Below are 16,404 nucleotides of genomic sequence, written 5' to 3'. Positions count from 1 at the left end.
AAATAAGTAAGTTTGACCATGTAAAAATTTTAAACTTCTCTACGGGAAAAAGAAGAGAGAATAAGAAGACCAGAACAAACCGAAAAGAGCAATAAGCTGAACAAAAACATTTGTAACACACGAGACAAAGGGCCAGCCTTAATATTGGAAAACCCTTAAATCAATTAGAAAAAGATAAATAACCAAATAGAAAAACAGGCAAAGACGACAAATAGTTTATAGAAATGAAATACAAATAGCTGGCCAGGTACAGTGGCTCATGCCTGTAATCCTAGCATTTTGGGAGGCTGAGACGGGCAGATCACCTGAGGTCAGGAGTTTGAGACCAGTCTGGTCAACATGGTGAAACCCCGTATCTACTAAAAATACAAAAAAATTAGCCGGGTGTGGTGGCGCATGCCTGTAGTCCTAGCTACTTGGGAGGCTGAGGCAGGAGAATTGCTTGAACCCCTGAGGTGGAGGTTGCAGTGAGCCGAGATCACACCACTGCACTCCAGCCTGGGCGACAGAGTGAGACTGCGTCTCAAAAAAAAAAAGGAAATTAAATACAAATAGCCAAATACAAATGAGAAGATATTCAAGCTCATTTACAATTTTAAAAATATAAAATAAAACAGTAACATAGTAATATTTTCACCTATCAAACTGACATTGACTAAAAGGTTTGCTAATATCCAGAGTTGATGGGGTTGGAGGGAAATGGGCCTTCTCATACCTTGTTGGTGTGAGTGTAGATTGGTTCTACCTTTTGGTGAGCAAACACAGTAATAGATATTGAAATTTAAATACGGGTATTCTTTGTCTCAGTAGTTCCAACTCTAAGAATTTATCTTACAAATTTATTTCCACAATGATATGGTTTGAATATTTGTCCCCTCCAAATCTCATGTTGAAAAGTGATCCCCAATGTTGCAGGCGGGGCCTGGAAGGAGGTGTTTTGGTCGTGGGGGTGGATCCCCCATGAATGACTCAGTGCCCTCTCTGTGGTAGTGGGTTCTCACTCTGTTGGTTCATGTGAGAAACTGGTTGGTTGAAGGAGCCTGGCACCTCCTCCACTCTCTCTTGCCATGTGACACACCTGCTGCCCCTTCACTTTCTGCCATAAGTAAAAGCTTCCTCAGCAGAATGCAAGCAGATGCTAGTGCCATGCTTGTACAGCCTGTAGAACTGTGAGCTCTAGATGTAAGGGAGAATAAGGACCTAAAAGAGGTCCTTTTAATAAGAAAACAAGGTTTAGGACCAAAAGGTGAGTTCTGCAGACAGATGTCCCTCTCCTCACCCAGCCCTAACTCCCCTTGGAAACACCATGCCCAGAAAAAGAAATCAGAAAGAATACAGCTCCTCAGGCTTGACCCCCTTGGGTCAGTCAAATGTGGGAATTTGATTTGGAGGCCTGAACTGTCCACCACCAACCAATTATATCCCATGCTCAGGCTATAACACAAATAATCCAAAAACGCAAATTACTCATTTAGATTTAGACCGTATACATTTTATAATTTTCATTTGAATATGGACACACATAATGTTCCACTCATTCAACAAGTGTGTTCCTCTAAGGCAGCAAGCTCATTACTAAGAAGAGAGAAAGAGTGGAATAAAACATCGTACCTATCACTAAGTGACTCAAAATGTAATGAGGGAAGTTAACATGCACACACACACCAGAAGGCAGGCTGAAGGGGTTCCCTGCTCTAGTAAAGGTGCAGAGAGATTAATGCCATCTGGAATCACCAGAGGTTTCATTGAAGAGACGCCATTTCTCAGAACTGGAGAATCTGTAACATTACCTGACCTTTCCCCTCTTTTCCACTCACTCAAATCTTTTTCTCTACATTTATACAAAACAGGTACATTTGACAGCTACCCTATCTCTTGTTGCTTAATTCATATCACTAACTATAACACCATTTCTTTTATATAAGATATCAATTAGTGTTAGGTATATTTTCAGTATTAAATGTATTACTATAAGGCCAGGTGCGGTGGCTCACACCTGTAATCCCAACACTTTGAGAGGCTGAGGAGCGTGGATTGCTTGAGCCCAGGAGTTCAAGACCAGGTTGGGCAACATGGCCAAAGCCCGTCTCTACAAAATATACAAAAGTTAGCGAGTGTAGTGGCATGCACCTGTAGTCCCAGCTACTCAGGAGGCTGAGGTGGGAGGATTGCTTGAGTCTGGGAGGCAGAGGTTGCAGTGAGCTGAGATCGCACCACTGCACTCTCCAGCCTGGGTGACAGAGCCAGACCATTTCAAAAAACCAAAAACGTATTACTATAAGTATTTCTTTAATTATTAAAGTTGTATTTATTCGAGGGTTGTTCCATTATACCCATAAGCCACTGAAATATTTCCAAAATTCCTTATAAGCTATATCTTCTCAACTATTTCTTAAACATAGATTCCATTTATTGGTTCGGATTTTTGGTTCAGAAAAAAAAGTCACCACAAAATAATCATGAAAAAAGCCAGCCTAGGATTTCAAGTCTATAGTGGAAAGTACATGATAATCCAAACACAAAAAAAACTAAGAACTGTCATTATTTTGTCTGTGGGTGTGTTTTGTATTTATTGTTTTTCATTTAAAACTGGCCCACATGCAGATGGGCACAGAGCTGCTGCCATTGATGGGGCAAAACAAAGAGCATGATATCACAGAATGTAAACCTGGAGTAGTAGAGGTTTATCTATATTTACACTTAACAGGCTTTTGACACACTTGGGGATAAAGAGTGCAAGTTTTATAGTCAAAAAGATGTGTGTTTGAACCTGGGCTTCACCCTTCCAAGCAATCACATTCAGCAATCATTTCAGGCCTCTGAGCTTCAGTTTCCTCACAGGTATAATTTTCCTATTTCACAGACTCAGTATAAAGATTACTAACAATTTAGGCAAGTCATCTAGTACACTGCCTGGCACAGAGCAAGCTATCAATGAATGATAGTTAAAATAATCAGTATTATTATTATTATGAACCCTAACTGGAAGCCAATGAGGCAGGCACAGGCACATCAAGCCACTTTGGGGACCCGAAAAGCAAGTAAAAAGTACAAAGTAAACTTCTTTTTACCATGCTTAAGAACAACCAGAATATATGATTTCAATAATTATGACAACTCTCAAAACAAGTCAGTACAGTGGTTGAGAATATACACTCTGGAAACTACTCCAGAAATTCCACTTTACCACTTAACAGCTGCAAGACTTTCAGCAAGTTGCTTAAAGATTTCCTTTCCTCAACCAAAAAACAGAGCTAATAACGTCCTTTTAAGTACTTAGTGGGTACAGTGGCTCACACTTGTAATCCCAGCACTTTGAAAGGCCAAGATAGGACTATCACTTGAGGCCAGGAGTTCAAGACCAGCCTGAGCAACACAGCAAGACCCCGTTTCTACAAAAAAATTTTTTTAATTAGCTAGGTGTGGAGGTGGGTGCCTGTAGTCCCAGCTACTCGGGAGGCTGAGGCAGGAAGATCACTTGAGCCCAGGAATTTAAGGCTGCAGTGAGTATCATCATGTCACTGCACTCCAGCCTGGGCAACAGAGCAATACTCTGTCTCAAAAAAATAACGAGTACTTCGTGGGGATCTTGTGATGGTTAAAAGAAATAAGATAACCCATGGAATGCTCTTAGCAAAGCATCTGTCAACAGTAAGTACTCCGAATGTTAACTATCAGACTGTCCATGAAACCCATGGAACCCTCAAGGAGTTACTGCAAAGAGTCTGAATAAAGTTTGCAACACTAGTATGTATTTCAGACAGATGTACTATTTTTCTATAGTACAGAGTTCAATGTGACTAATAAAATGCTAATTACATTGAGTTCTACTCATTATAGCTTTTAAAAACAGGCAATGATTGTCAAAAAATGTTCAAAAAATAGAGAAACATACAAAGTAAAAAGTGTGCTCATTCATCCACCCCCTCCCGCCCCCACCAACCCAAGCCTCAGGCCCCAAGTCCACTTTCCAGGGTAAGTCACTGGAAAGTACTGTAGTAGGCACTCTTCAGATCCTATCTTTCAATACACACATAAAGTCGGGGAAGCGTGGTTGGATAGTTTACAAAATGGGATCATACTATATGCATTATTTGTTTATTCAACAATATTTCACAGATATCTTTCCGTACAAATGTAAAAAATCCTAACTCATTCTTTTTAGTTACTGTTGAATGCTTTGAATTACAGATAAATAGTAATTTATTAATCCATTATAATAGGCATTTAGTTTATCTCTAATTTTTTGCTATTGAAAATAATCCCACAAGCCTGAGCCAGGAGGTCAAGGCTACAGCAAGCTGTGATCTCACTACTGCACTCCAGCTTGGGCAAAAGAGTGAGACCCTATCTCCAAAATAAATAAATAATCCCACAATGGGCCAGGCACAGTGGCTCACATCTATAATCCCAACACTTAGGGAGGTCAAGGCAGGAGGCTCACTTGAGGCAAGGAGTTCAAGACTAGCCTGGACAACATAGCAAGACCCCATCTCCACATAAAATTTAAAAATTAGTCAAGCATAGTGGTGCATGCATGTAGTCCCAGTTACTTGGGAGGCTGAGGTGGGAGGATTGTGTAAGCCCAGGAGTTCAAGGTTACAGTGAGCTATCATGCCACAGCATTCCAGTCTGGGCACCAAGGCAAGATCCTGTCTCTAAAAATAACAATAATCATCATCATGATCTCACAATGAACACTTTGTTTGACAGGCATTCAACACATGTGTAGCTATTTCTGTTGAACTGCTTCCTGACAGTGGATCTGCTAAGTCAAAGGTTTTGCACATTTTATATGTTGATAAGAAATGCCAAATTATCCTCCAAAAAGGAAATACTCATTGTATTCTCTGTAAGTAACCATCTTCATAAAAAACAGAAACAAAAAAGTATCCTATTGTGGAAAAACTGAAATTTTTCTACATTAAGAAGTGACCCTCTGGCCAGGTACAGTGGCTCACACTTATAATCCCAGCACTTTGGGAGGCTGAGGTGGGTGGATCACTTGAGGTCAGGAGTTCAAGACCAGCCTGGCCAACATGGCAAAACCCTGTCTCTACTAAAAATACACAGATTACTTGGGCATGGTGGCGCACACCTGTAATCTCAGCTACTCAGGAGGCTGAGGCATGAGAACTGCTTGAACCCAGGAGGCAGAGGTTGCAGTGAGCTGAGATCGCACCACTGCCCTCCAGCCTGGGCAACACAGTGAGAGTCTGTGGCAAAAAAAAAAAAAAAAAAAAAAAGAAAAAGAAAAGAAAAAAGTAGCCCTCATTTAAAAAAAAAAAACTACAGTTCTTACTTCATCCCTCTCAGTATCTGGGCCCTTATGCTACTGACTATCTCATCGTAGCATGACTCATTCCATGATGTCCTCTGCAATGACCTGGTTCATGACAAAACAGTTTTCTAGTCCCCAAGTCACCCTGGCCCTGTCCCCAGGCCAACTGTGGGGAAAAAGGAAGGACTAAAGACCTGAAGTGTTCCTGTCACCATCTAGCATCCCTGCCAAGCCCCACTAAAACAGAATTATTCCATGTAATGCTCATGGTAAAAGCTCTACTTTCTTGCTATGTTTTAAAGCAGCAATGGATTAAAATCTCTTAATCAATAATCATTGGCCTACAGGTAGTTTACACGTTTCATTTTGTCCCGCAATATTATTACAATCAGGAGCAAGAGCAGATAAAGGTCATGCTGGTAATTAAAGCTATATTGTAGAAATATGCTCACCCAAGATATGATTAAATAAGAAAATATTACTCAGTTCAGTATCATCATTAAACTTGTATCAATTTATAAATATTTAAATGTACCATAAGATGGTCATAAATAATCTGTTTTTGTCAGTTTCTAAAGTAATGCCACCCATAAACCCTTTAAAAAATGACTGCAGAAAGGAATAGTCAAGAAAGTATACAAGCCAGACTTACATTCAAATGCTGTAGTTGTTGCTTCAGGCAGAACCTGGCCTATCACATCCTAAACAAAGAAAGAATAAAGAAACACAATTAGCCATCTTCTTTATTGCTAACATGTGGCAAATCCTACAGGAAATATGAGAACCTGGGAAAGATTTTTGAAACGTTAGCATAAACTATAAAAACATTAGCTCATAATCACACTTAGCCCAGCAACGTAAACCCAGAGTTTAAAGCTCTATTCCAGGAAGAAAAATATTTAAGAAATCTTTTCCACATTTTATTAATAACATATTTTATTCTCAGTTCAACAGTCTATATACAAATAAACCGTCATGTATTTACAAAAACTTGGTTTCTTCTATGGGAGGCTGTGGAATATACTACAGTTGAAAGAGAAAGGGGTTTTGAGAGTCAGACTGACGTAGGTCTGAATCTCTGGGAAAAAAATCACCTAACCTCTCTGAGCTTCAATTTGATTACCCTCCAAAATGGGTCTGGTAATACTTATAGATGTAGCTTAAAAATTAATCTAATAAACATAAGCTTAGACCTAGCACATTGAAGACATTCAACAAATGTAGTTCCTGATATACAACAAGCAACACTGTGCCTCGCACTCATCATGGTAGGAGTTCAACACCCAAGTTTCCGTGATGATATAAACCCATTATGCCACATTTAACACAAACAGTTCTTATCAACCTTTACTCTTAAGCAACAGAAAACATACTTAATGACACCGAAATAAAGTTAATCTAGCCTACAACAAAAATCTAAAAAGGGTATATAATCTGACATCAATGCTTAAATAAATCTATAAAATTGAAAACACATGAAAATTAGTATACTGAGATAGCTTAATTGAATAAGCACAGAACACCTAAGCTCTGGGGAAAGTGACCCTCCATCATGTCCAGTCCAACTCCAATGGCCTGCAAACCTCATTTCTCTCCAGGAGCTCTGCCACAGTGTCCCTCCCAGGCTGCACCAGAACTGGCACCAGGCAGCCGGCTGACAAAGCCACTCGCAGTATTTCTCAGCAGGGAGCCCACAGCCTTTCCAAGCAGGGCACTTAGCAGAGTGGCTGCAACTTCCTTCTAAAGGCAATTCTTTAGAAGCTTTTGCTGCAGTGGCAATTTGCATAATAGTCTTGCCTCTATAGTACTTTTTTTTTTTTCAAAAATAAATCTGTGCATATAAAACTGATCAAAGAGGACTATCTTAGGCAGTCCCTGCTCATTACAGCCAAAAGAGATTTTTTTTTTTCTGAGTCTACTCCTCACAAATGAAACATCAACTTTTTGAGGAAGCATCTATAAAAGATTTTAGTGTTAAAAAATTATTTCTACACTCTCATAGTTAGAAAGTATTTATTGACAGGAAACTGTAAAGGGAGTACAAAATAAAGCACACAGGCAATCCAGTGGAAAGCCTGAAAACATGAAATTGCAGCCAAACAGCTACGGCTGGATGCTAGCTCTCTGGCACAGCTGAGTGCACAAAATCTCTCTGTGCCTCACTTTCCTCATGTGTAATATCAGATCTTAGCTGTACCTAACAAATGAGTTAGTATTTGTAAAGTACTCAGAAGAGTGTCTAGCACATGGCAAGTGCCATATTAGTGTCAAATAAATAAAACAAAACACCAATAACTGGAATATTACAAAGCTTACTTCATAATAAACTTTGAAATTCCAGCACCCTACAATCAGTGGAGGATGGTGATTCACTCACTGACTTCATCCTTCAGCAGTATTTATTGAACACCCATTCTAGCCAGTGTAGGTTTAAAAAAACGAGGGGAAAACAACTGCTTCATCCCCAACTCTCTAAGTCTAGGTTATCACCAGTTATTTCCAGGAAACTCCGATCTTGAGATGTGAACTGTACCTCTATAGTGTTAGCAAACTAATTTAGGCTCCTTCCTACTTAGGAATAGCAGACCCCATCAAAGTGCAGAGTTCTAACAACCACCTGAAAACCTGCTCAGTGGCAATGGCATGCCTTAGCCCATCGACATAAACAAGGCACTGCACATGCTCCTCATCTGATACGAGGAAAAGGGAGAAAGAACAAAGCAAACTTGAGTGAGAGAATCATGTGAACACAACCAACCATTTTGTTCTTTAAAGCAAATAAAGTGGGGCAATCATAATGACAAAGAGGTAAGAAGTTTAAACATCAGTAATATCTACTAGTCATTTTAAAGCAGGGTACATTTGATGATTTTATATACATTTTCCAGCTAAAGTGACTTATTTCCAAGCGGCCTTCTTCTGCTCTTGACAATATAACATGTACCTAACTAACCTAAAGAAGGTTTCAAAAGAAAACCGGGATGGGCGCAGTGGCTCACACCTATAATCCCAGCACTTCAGGGGCCGAAGTGGGTGGATCACTTGAGGTCAGGAGTTCAAGACCAGCCTGGCCAACATGGTGAAACCCTGTCTCCACTAAAAATACAACAAAATTAGCTGGATGTGTGGTGTGTACCTGTAATCCCAGCTGCTCAGGAGGCTAAAGCAGGAGAATCACCTGAACCTGGGAGGCAGAGGTTGCAGTGAGCCGAGATCACGCCACTGCATTCCAGCCTGGGCAACAAAGCGAGACTCTGTCTCAAAAAAAAAAAAAAAAGAAAAAAGAAAACCGAAGTTTACATATTTTGATGATGACTATTTTTTGATACTTTTCTTCTTCCTTTCAATAAATCAGACAAATATCTGACAGATCCAAAACATCATTGAGCATCTACAACATGCCACGAGCATAAAGATCACAAAGCTGTAGGCTACAGGACAATAAAACTTGATCCTTGACTTTAGGAAGATTATAAACTGGTTACAGAGATAAAGACAAACCTGAAAGACTAGTAATATAAAACACTTAGAGTATAAGCACCAAACAAAAGACATAAACAGCCAATAGTATTTGGTAACTCAGGAGAAAGGAAAAAATCACAGACTCAGTTTAGACAGAAATCTGTGTGTGTGTGTGTGTGTGTGTGTGTGTGTGTGTGTGTGTGTTTTCTTCTTTTTTGAGATAGGGTCTCGCTCTGTGACCCAAGCTAGAGTGCAGTGGTGCAATCACAGCTCCCTATAGCCTCGACCTCTGGGTTCAAGAGATTCTCCCACCTCAGCCTCCCTAATAGCTGGGACCACAGGTGAGTGTCACCAAGTCCCCACTAATTTTTGCATTTTTTGTAGAGATGGGGTTTTGCCATGTTGCCCAGGCTGGTCTCGAACTCCTGAGTTCAAGCGATCCACCCACCTCGGCCTCCCAAAGTGTTGGCATTACAGGCCTAAGCCACCACTCCTGGCCCAGTAGTCTTATAGATGAGGGGAAATCTGAGCTTGGAGACCACAGAATACAAAAAGAAGAGGGGAGAGGGTTGGGCATTCTCTCTCATCACACACTAACCAGACCTCTTGTATAGTTTTCCCAAAACTAGGAACTCAGTCTACAGGGAAAAAGAGAAACACAGAAAGCTGCAAAACAGAAGACCCAAATGTCTCTACCTTTGAGGGTCAGGTCGGCCTCCATACTTCAGCCAGTCCCTGATGATTCAGACAAAAGACAAGGCCCAGAGAGACCGACTGACTTGCCCAGGGTCTCCCAGCTATTTGATGCACAGTGACTGGAGCCCTCAACTGCTGACTTCAGGTCCGAGACACTCAGTTATGGCTGACTCGGTGACTACAACCTGCTTCTGGCATCTGTGTCAGGTTCTGCCAAAAATTAGCTGGGTGGCTTTAGCAAGGTATTTTCCCCCTGTGGGGTTCATGCCTCTTCATTCGAAATGAGTCTGAATTAGATGAGGGGATTCTTCCAGGTTCCACATGACTTTAAAGTTTAAGGTTCCAAGCCAGAGATGCTGACGTGTCTCTTGGTTCTTGCCTTTTCTTGATGAAGAGATGAAGTAAACCTGGAGAACAGATCACAGGAGTCTGCCATGATCTGGGCTTGAACATTTGCTAAAATGGAGCACTAGGAGACAGCACTGAACACCCACTGCCACAGGTTCTTCGTCAGGCCTTTCTGACAAAACATGCTCCACCTGGGCTTACCTAGCCAAAAGTGTGCAGACACCTGGCATGCTGAGCTCTAGTGGTGGGGCCACTCGTGTTTCCTGTTAAGCCAGTCAGCCTTGAGCCAGGTACAACTTAGAGATGCTCAAGAAACAGAAGACCCAAGTCCAATCCCTTATAATAACAATCCCATCAATAATAACAACACTAATGGAGTGCTTACTATGTGCTAAGTTGTTCTGAGTGCTTTACATGTATCAACTCAAGGAGTCCTCAGAACTCTAGGAGGTAGGCATTACTTTCACCCCTCCCCAACTTTTTTTTCACAAATAAAGAAACTGAGATACAGAAGATACTTGCCCCAGTAGTACAACTTGCAAGTTAAACAACCTGGCTCCAAAGTTTGTGGTCTTAAACACTGGGCTATTCTTGAAATAATCACATAACCAAATAATATAATCACATAATAATCAACCTTCCATTGTTTTAAATGAGTAAGAGAAAGCCCGTCTTTCTCATCACAGTCACACTCTCACATAATCTTTCCAAGTCTTTGAGGAAGGTACAAGTTTCCCTGTTTTACAAATAAGGAAACTAAGGCTCAGAGAGGTAGACTGACTTGCCTAGTCAGTGGGACAGCTTGCAATTAAACCCAAATTCCTTGACTCTAAACCTAGTGTTCTGTCCACAGAACCATAATTGCATGCATCCTCTTTTAAGCTCCCTTCTTAAACAAGTATTTTGGGGTCCTATGAAGAAACAAAAACAAACATACCTATCTCCTCCAGAAGTTTACCATCTAGTGGAGGAGACAAAGAATCATGATCAAACATGTGCTTTGCTGGGGGACCCACACAAAGCTGTGACGACACAGAGGTGGGGCACATAACCAAGAATGACACAGAGAAAAAGCACAACTTGGCTTGGAAGGACAGGTGGGAATTGACCGGTGAAGAGCAGAGTGCAGACAGCCTGGACACCTGGGAGAAATGAAAATCAACCTATATAAGTGAGGCACAGAAGTTTATGGGGCCGTGAAGAGAGATGACACAGGTGCCAGGCAGACAGGGGCCAATCCAGATGTGCCCAGAGGACCACATGAAGGAGCCTGGGCCTTATCATGAGGGGAAATCTGTATGTGCATGACTGTGTGGAGAACTCTGGATACAAAGAGAAGGATGGCATTTGATGCACAATATGGAAAGCTCCTGGTCAAGGCACCCAAAAATCTGCATGGCCTGGGCAGTCAGTAACATCTAGAACTCAAAATGAAGTTATAGAAATCAAATTTTGATTAAGTTACCCAAGACAATGAAAAATCACATCACAAATCTTCCTCTTCCCAAGATCCTGCCACCTTGCCCACTCTTAACTTGCAGGTAGTGATGTGCTTTTCGGAATGTCCGCTTCTGTCTTCCATGCCTCAGTTATTCTGCATGTAGAATGGGCACAAGGCACCCTGTCTATCTCAAATGAATACCAGGAAGATTAGAAGTGGCTGCAACATGTAGGGAAAGAAACCTACTAAGTCAATGAAACAAAATTTTAGTTCTGGTACTGACTCTCCCACTCAGGAGCTCACAGCTTTGGAAAAGCCATTTCACCTCACTGCTCCTCAGTAACTATCTGCAAAAAAGAAACATCAGCTGAACAGGCCACCTACAGTGTTACACTCTGCTCTAAAATTCCATCATTTTATTTGAAATATATTCTGAAAAATCTGAATGTAAAATATCACCAATTCTAAGATGCACATTTTCCCTTGCTTTTACCATCTCTGAAACTGGACTCATTTTAATAACGGATGATGTGTCATACTGTCATGGTTAGCATTTTTTTCTAAGTAAAATGTCTTACATTCAATGATGCTTTAAGTTTGCTCAGGCTGGGCACAGTAACTCACACCTGTAATCTCAGCACTTTGGGAAGGCCGAGGCAAGCAAATCGCAGGAGTTCAAGACCAGCCTGGGCAACATGGCAATACCTCGTCTCTACAAGATACAAAAATTATCCAGGTGTGATGGCATGTGCCAGCTACTTGGGAGGCTGAGGTAGGAGAATCGCTTGAGCCCAGGAGGCAGAGGCTGCAGTGAGCCGAGATCGTGCCACAGCACTGCAGCCTGAGCGACAGAGTGAGGCCCTGTCTCAAAATAAATTAATTAAACAGTGTGCTCAAACATGGTAAGTTAAAGTTGTCCTTTTTCCCTTTCTCAGCTGGTCACCAAGTTCAGAGAACTCAGCAGAAAAACAAGGCTGGAATCTGTCCAGGGACATTCCCCGAAACACTTGGGGGGAAAAAACCTCTCTTCTAGATTCATCAGTTTGCATTTGCGTGGTTGTGTCTGTATGTGTGTCCCAGCCCGGGCCATGAGCTCTCTGAGGGCAGGGGTTCAGTCAGATTGATCTATCTCCCCAGGGTCCTAGACATTTGCCAGGTTTTAGTGGTTGCAATTTATCAATGCTGTGCCTGAAGCAATAAAACTGCCTCCACAGGAAGCCAACAGTAGCCATTGCCACTGGCTCAGGTCACCAGTGGTCAAGGTGCTGACTACTCAAGTCCCTGAGTCCCCCTTGCTGGCATCCGGACACTGAGATTACCACTCACCAGCACATCCCTGAAGAGTAACTGCGGCCCGGAGTGCACTGTCCAGTCCACCGCGCCACTATTTGGGATCTTGATGCGAATTACCAGCACCTGGTTCTCCATGGCAGGAAAGGGGCCAAGGGCTAGCCACAGCATTACAGGTTAAAGAGGCTCACATCCTGGGGTAGGGGAAACCCACTGGCCGCTGGTTAGGAGGGGGCTCCAAGAGGTGACAAGGGGAGTGAGGGGCAGAGGACAGAGGGTGAAAACAAGGGAATGGAGGATGAGGGGGAGGGAAGAGGGGAGGGGTGATCAGGAACGCACCCGCAGGCACCGAGCCTGCCCAGGCTGTCGGGGGTCTGAGGTGTCTCCCGGGGAGGGTGCACCGGGAAGCGGGCAGAGGCCCGCAGGAACTAGCGGAGGTCGGAAGGTTCTGGAGTTGAGCGAACGCTATGGTGAAGGTCTCTGCCGCCGTGTGGGTATGAGGAGGCAGCAGGGCAAGGACTCGGTTTGGGGGAGATACAGCGGCAGGTGTCCACCGCTCGTCAGTGGACTAGGAGAGGGTCCTCGACTGGAGGGGACTCAGTCCGGGGCTATTAAGAAAGAGCCCCAGGGCCGCCACACCACGGAGAGTCCCCGCGGGAGGTTCAAGGGGCGAGTCTTCTGCCCCACCCGGAGACACAGGGCGCGGCGCGCGCAGGCTGAGCTCCGGCCACCCGAGGCCGCGCGGACCGGCGGCGGCGGCGACGGCGGTAGCGGCGAGAGGAGGAGGAGGAAGGCGGCGGCGACACTGTTACTCCGGAACCAAAACGCGCGGCGCCGGAACCCCGGGAGCCGACGAGCGGGACCCGCCTCCCGCGGCGCCATGTTGGAAAAGGGCAGCAGCTCCCAGGAAGACGCGCCCCCGGCGTGGGAAGCCGAGGAACCGGCGCGCGGCGCGTGGCGCGTGGCGAGTCGGGGAGAGACTGGTCTTGCTCGCTCAGGAGACCCTCATCGCCCACAGAGCGCCCGCGGCGACCCGGTCACGGCCCTTCCATTTCCTGACCCTGCTTAATGACAGCGAGGTGAAAACATCTACCAAACGAAGGGTAAAAGGCTGGAGTCCGCCAAAAGCCAATTTAAGGCTTAACATTGCAGACCGTTTGTCTTTACAAAAGCTTCAAAGACGGGGCTGCAGCTCCCGGTTATCCCCACTTTGTCAAGCCATGAATCTGAATGTTCGTGGGGTTGTGTGCATCGAATCAGCAAGAGCAAAGCAAGAACTCAAGAAATAGTTCTTTTTTATCCCCCCTTCCAAGTCACAGGTTCAGAGGATCATCATCTTTCTCCTACATTAGCAAAACATATTTGCATTTTTCAGTGAAGTTCTTTACCGCACGAGTGCCCTAAAATAGCAAACAGTTCCCTGTTCAAAAGCAATAGTAAAGAAATTCGCCGAAGAGTTTAATTGCCTGGGGACAGCTGCAGTAGTCACATCATCGCCTCTTATTAAACTGTTGCAGAAATATTCGGTCTAGTCCATGTATTTTCAACTAAATAGCACTGCTTACGCAGTTGGTGATATCACGGAAGTAGCAATAAACTTTGGTTATCTTTTTTTTTTTTTTGAGACGGAGTCTCGCTCCGTCGCCCAGGCTGGAGTGCAACGGCGCGACCTCTACTCACCACAACCTCAGCCTCCCGGATTCAAGCGATTCTCCTGCCTCAGCACTACCACCCCCACCAGCCCCCAACCCCTGCCGAGTAACTGGAACTACAGGCGCGCGCCATCCGTGCCCGCTCATTTTTGTATTTTCAGTAGAGACTGGGTTTCACTATGTTGGCCAGGCTGGTCTCAAACTCCTGACCTCGTGATCCGCCCACCTCAGCCTCCCAAAGTGCTGGGGGGATTACAGGTGTGAGCCACCGCGCCCGGCCAACCTTGGTTATCTTCAAATGCCTTGTTACCTCAGATTTTAAAGTGCATAAGGTTGTAGAACGATGGTGCCTCTACAGAAGTTTCTTTACAAATTGTAACGTGTAGGTTCGTCCTTTATCTCTTTCTTATGAAGGTGCACGAATTGGCTTTACTTTCTGGGGTTGAATTTTGTATAAACTCGGTTGAGGAGGCGTGTCAGTTTCCCTTCTAACAGTAAGGTGCTTGATTAATGTGAGAGAAAAAAATTAATGTTGGTCATTTTCAGTTACAATACCAAAATTTTTTCTGCATACTTTACTCTGAGTTACTTTTATATTTAATTTGAAAGGCCATTGTAGGAGATAAATTATCACATTTTAAGTTACTGTAAATCAATAGCTTAGGTAGAAATTCATTTAGTCAGATCCTTCAGATATTCTAGGAATTTCCCCTTTTCACCTGCACTTCACTTCTGTGAAAAATAAACCGTTCATCAAAAGTCCTCATGTACTTTTATTAAAAGTTCATTTCCTATTATTTTAGAAAATAGACCACGAAACTAGAGATTTTCTATGAACCTGTGATTTGTTAAAATGTCTCTTTTATTCGAAGTACCGTGGGGAAAACCAACTCAATTTGCCAAATTTGCATACATATTCTGAAGCTTTTCTTACACTAATGGCAAACTCATATTTCTGTTCCAATATTTGCAGAGCCAATATAATTACACGTCAGCTCTTCATAGCCTTTATGTAGTAAGAAATCTTAACTTTGATGATTTGAGCAAGGATTTTTCCAGAAAGTTATAACTCTCATTGCGAGAAGCATCATAATCACTGATAATACATTCCACTTGATATCATAAATGACAAAATATAACTTTTTGATCTTTACCAAATTGAATAAACTACTGTCTAAATTTAAGGAATATTTAGTATTTAACATCGAAGTTGCATATGATCTTAAGAAGTTTGCATTTAGTACTTTTTTTCATTTTATTTTATTTTATTTATTTATTTTGAGACGGAGTCTTACTCTGTCACCCAGACTGTAGTGCACTGGCGCAGTCTCGACTCATTGCAACCTCCACCTCCCAGGTTCAAGCGATTCTCCTGCCTCAGCCTCCCAAGTAACTAGGACTATAGGTATGTGCCACCACGCCCAGCTAATTGTTGTACTTTTAGTAGAGACGAGGTTTCACCATGTTGGCCAGGCTGGTCTGGAACTCCTGACCTCAAGTGATCCACCCGTCTCGGCCTCCCAAAGTGCTAGGAATACAGGCGTGAGACAGCGCGCCAGGCCTTTTTTCTTTTTAAATGATACAAGTCAGAATAGTCACTCAGGTACTGGCTGAGATAGTTTACTAGCCATTAAGCAAATTTACTGTAAAAAAAAAAAACTGTGCTTACTTGTAGTGTTCCTACTTGAGGGATTTACTTTTCACTAAGTGTAATAGAAAATCCCTCCCCTCATGAAGTTATATTCTGATGGGGAACACAGACAAATGAGTAAAATATATGTTAGATAGTAGTAAATGCTAGCAGAAGAATGAAATCAGAAGGGAAAATGGTAAAACAGTGAGTGCACCAGTGTGATAACACTAAGGAATATGAAAACTGGCCTATATTGGCTTCAGTTAACTGGCAAATATAACTGAAAATAGACACATTACTGAAAAGTTAGATGTCTAGTGATTTTTTTTCATTGTGATAAAATACACATAAAATTTACCATTGTACTCATTTTGAAGTGTGCAGATCAGTAGTGTTACATACATTCATTCATCCTGTTGTACAGCCAATCTCCAGATTTTCATCTTGCAAAACTGAAACTCTATATTCATTAAACAACTGCCCACTTCCCCTTCCCTCCAGCCCCTGGCAACCACCAATCAACTTTCTATTTCTATGAATTTGACTACTCTAGATACCTCATATAAATAGAATCATCCAGTATCTGCCTTTTTGTGACTGG

General features: G+C 42.7%; 2 protein-coding genes across 3 annotated transcripts in view; one reads left to right on the top strand and one right to left on the bottom strand.

Annotated features, from left to right (window-relative positions):
- Positions 1-13,444, bottom strand: part of MAP2K5 (mitogen-activated protein kinase kinase 5) — a 263,443-nt gene extending 249,999 nt beyond the window's left edge. For both annotated transcript variants that reach the window (XM_001174814.6, XM_001174812.7), the window contains exons 1-2: positions 12,555-13,444; positions 5,934-5,982 (exon numbers count right to left, since the gene is read on the bottom strand). In XM_001174814.6, the coding sequence (XP_001174814.1) occupies positions 5,934-5,982; positions 12,555-12,689 (184 nt within the window). In that variant the 5' untranslated portion in view covers positions 12,690-13,444. The remainder of the gene's footprint in view (positions 1-5,933; positions 5,983-12,554) is intronic.
- Positions 12,817-14,929, top strand: LOC134808492 (collagen alpha-1(I) chain-like). Its single transcript, XM_063794427.1, has one exon. The coding sequence runs from the start codon at positions 12,817-12,819 to the stop codon at positions 13,585-13,587; it is 771 nt and encodes a 256-aa protein (XP_063650497.1). The 3' UTR covers positions 13,588-14,929.
- Positions 14,930-16,404: the final 1,475 nt, after the last annotated feature.

Source organism: Pan troglodytes, chromosome 16, assembly GCF_028858775.2.
Source record: "Pan troglodytes isolate AG18354 chromosome 16, NHGRI_mPanTro3-v2.0_pri, whole genome shotgun sequence".
NCBI classification, from domain to species: domain Eukaryota; kingdom Metazoa; phylum Chordata; class Mammalia; order Primates; family Hominidae; genus Pan; species Pan troglodytes.
Note: the sequence above shows the minus strand (reverse complement) of the source record. Positions and strands in the feature narration are given on the sequence as shown.

Excerpts from the sequence above, each read along its gene's own strand:
- LOC134808492 (XM_063794427.1), top strand. The coding sequence starts at position 12,817 with ATGAGGGGGAGGGAAGAGGGGAGGGGTGATCAGGAACGCACCCGCAGG.